Below are 3,572 nucleotides of genomic sequence, written 5' to 3' on the forward strand. Positions count from 1 at the left end.
GCCCGAATATATGCGATCCTTACTCTCCTCTTTTCTAAAACCTTCCATAAGACCTCCCTTGGTACCCTATCATACGCTTTTCCAAATCAATAAACACCATATGTAGATCCCTTTTATTAAATTGCATTAAAATGAAAATAGGAGAAACAAAAAGTGCATCAACATAAAAGTAGAGAATTACATAAATTAAATGCTAAACTAGAAAGAGGAGAGGTAGAAGAAGAAGAATTACAAAAGGAAAAGTAAATCAAAGCATGAAATTAACCTAGATCTAAGAAATTCTAATCTAGATCTAACCTAATCCTAATTCTAGAGAGAAGAGAGAGATTCTCTCTCTAGAAACTAACTTTCCCTCCAAAACTTAAACTAAAAACTAAACTAATGTCCTAGATATTTGATTCCCCTTTAGTCCTTGGGTTAAATAGCATCAGAGATGAGTTGGATTTGGGTCTGGAAAGCCCAGAAATCGCCCCCAGCGGATTGCCTTTATGTGTGTCACGTGTGAGCATCGACGCGTACGCGTGGGTCACTCGTACGCATCGCTTGACAATTTTTCATCCACGCATACGCATCATGTACGCGTACGCGTTGCCATGCGACCTCACAATCCATGTGTGCGCGTTTGCTGCACGTGCGCGTCATTAATCTCATCATCCCAAATCCTTGTTTTTCCATGATTTCTCCACTTTGCATGCTTTTCTCTCCATTCCTCTGATCCATTCCTAGCCTTTTCAACCTGAAATCACTAACACACACATCAAGGCATCTAGTGAAATCAAAGGTGAATCAAAATTGGCAATTAAAGGCCTAAAAAGTATGTTTTCACACTTAAGCACAAATTAGAAGACAATCATGAAACCATGCTATTTCATTGAATAAATATAGGTAAAAGGTCATAAAATCTCCTAAATTAAGCACAAGATAAACCCTACAAATGGGGTTTATCATGGTCACCGATGGTTGAAGTCGCCAGTGGTGGTGGGCGGAGAAGAGGTGGTAAGGAGAAGGAAGAAGAAAGAAGAAAGGAAGGAAAAGTAGAGGAGAGAAATGGAAGGAGAAAGAGAGAACAGGGCAACGTGCTCTGCCAACTGTGTCATGCAAGTGACGTGTGCGCTTCACCCACGCGTACGCGTGGGCAGCACGAAATGACGCGCGACGCGTAAGCATCGTCTATGCCTACGCGTGAAAAGCAAAAAATGGGCATAGGACGCGTACGCATTGACCACGCCTATGCGTGGTCAGCAACAGAGAGAGGGGGTGCGTTCGCGTCAGCTGACGCGCACGCATGGGGTGAGATTGTGCTCCTCGCACAAAAGTAGCATAAAACTCGTGCAACTCTCTGGTTTTTGTACCAGGAGTTGCGAGTTCAGCAAACGACGCATTTGCATCGCCCACGCTCACGCGTGGGTATGTGTTATGGACCATCGACGCGTATGGGTCACAGACACGAACGCGTGGGAAGCATTGTGCTCCCAGCACAGAATTTGCACAGTCCCAACACAACTCTCTGGTTTTTGTACCGGGAGTTGTGGAGATTCATCGACGCCTACGCGTCGTCCACGCCTACGCATGGGACAACGTTTTCTTTCTTAACAACATGAGGGAGACAATTATAGCATAATCTTGGCATTTATTCAAGCTAGGCACTTTAAAAACACTTAGAATTTTGGGCATTACTCAAAATCAAACATTTTTCTTCAAACTTGCCAATTTAACCAATACCAAGATCAATGAAATTCTCATGGCCATTCTAACAAGCTCAATAAGACAAAACAAAATCAAGCATTCTTAAAACAAACTCACAAAATCAAACAATCACAAAATCAAACAAAGATTCTTAAAACTACATGCAAGAAATTATGTACAAGGAAGATTATACCATGGTGGGGTGTCTCCCACCTAGCACTTTTCTTTAACGTCCATAAGTTGGACGGTCATGAGCTTGAAATCATCTTTTTGGGAACATCCTCAAGGACATCCATCTTGTCCTTCTTGTTGGCTTTGGTACGAGTGTCCTTCAAGGGGAGATGCTTCCACTTTTCAGTTGCACCATGATTGGGTGCCTTGTTCACTTAAGGATATGAAAGTTTTGGATCCTTCCCCTTTTACTTGCTAAGTCCTCTTATACCCAAATTCCTACTGACACTTATCTCATTATTGCTCCCAAGGTATTCTTCAATCACATCATCTTCAACAATGTCACCACTAAAAATTGAGTGGACCTCTAGAGGTTGTCTCATGGTTTCCTCCAATTTGAACTTCACCACCTTCCCTTTGGCTTCAAAAGAGTAATCACCCAAAAATGCATCCAATTTGAACTGGGATGTCTTCAAGAATGGCCTCCCAAGTAAGATGGAGAACGGCCTATCCGAATCAATGGGAGGTGTCTCTAGGATATGAAAATCCACCAGAAAGATTAAGTCTTGAATTCTCACCAACACATTCTCAGCAATGCCCACAACTGAAATTATACTCTTGTCCACAAGCACAAACCTAGCTCCGGATCGCTTCAACGGTGCAAGGTTCAACTTCTCATAAATCGAGAGTGGCATAATGCTCACACATGACCCTAGGTCACACATGCAATCCTTAAGTTGAATCTCACCAAACATACACGACACCAAGCAAGGACCGAGATCACTATATTTTTCAGGTAAATCATCCATCACAGAAGAAACAGAATTTCCTAATGGATTCATCCCTAGTCCACCAATCTTCTCTTTATGAGTGCACACATCCGTAAGGAACTTAGCATATTTCGGAACTTGATGTATGGCATCAAAGAGTGGAATAGTTACTTCCACATTCTTGAAGATTTGCACTATGTTGGGATCAAGCTCCTCATGCTTCTTGGACTTCTTAGTTAACGTAGGAAAAGGTATAGGAATTTATTCCTCTAAGGTGCTCTTCTTCTTTGGTTCCTTGGCCCTCAATTGTTCTTCTTCTTTCTTTACAACTTTTTCCTCCTTTTCATCTTCATCCATCTTTATTGTTTCACCAACTTCCACATTATGAACATCCTCCGCCAACTTGATGGGTTTAGGTTCAACTTTCTCAAGCATTGTACCACTCATCAAGTTAATTGCATTGATGCTACCCTTTGGGTTTGGGAGGGGTTGAGAAGGAAGGCTAGATAAGCTAGAGGCTTGGTTGGTGTTGGTATTGTCAGTAGGAGGTAAGGTCAACCTTGAGAGAATTTTGGCTATGGAAGACATTTGGGCACTTATAGTGCTCATTTGTGCAATGAGAGTCCTATTGCTCTATTCATGTTTCTCGACAATAGCCCTAAGTCTTTCTTGCTCTTGGTGGAGTGCACGGTTAGAATCATCACCTTGGTTGGTGGGAGAAGAAGAGGATTGGTTGGATTGTTATCTTTGGTGTGGTGCTTGGTATCTAGAGTGGTTGTTTTGGTTGGCTTGATGGTTGTTGTTGTGAGATTGGGATAAAGATTGGTGGTTGTTGTGGTAGTGAGAAGAGGCGTTGTTCTATCTTTGATTTTTATTGTTCCCTTGTGCATTGTCCGTCCACCCTTGATTAGAACTATTACTATGTGAGTAATTGTTTTGGCCTTG

The 3,572-nt window shown here is 42.0% G+C and overlaps 1 protein-coding gene across 1 annotated transcript; it reads right to left on the bottom strand.

The window, feature by feature from the left end:
• On the bottom strand, positions 2,106–2,699 carry LOC107646751. The gene has a single exon (XM_016350914.1). It carries the CDS (start codon positions 2,697–2,699, stop codon positions 2,106–2,108), a length of 594 nt encoding a protein of 197 aa, XP_016206400.1.

This window comes from Arachis ipaensis, chromosome B06 (genome assembly GCF_000816755.2).
Source record: "Arachis ipaensis cultivar K30076 chromosome B06, Araip1.1, whole genome shotgun sequence".
Lineage (NCBI taxonomy): Eukaryota > Viridiplantae > Streptophyta > Magnoliopsida > Fabales > Fabaceae > Arachis > Arachis ipaensis.

Coding starts and splice junctions, on each gene's coding strand:
- LOC107646751 (XM_016350914.1), bottom strand. CDS start 2,699: ATGAATCCATTAGGAAATTCTGTTTCTTCTGTGATGGATGATTTACCT.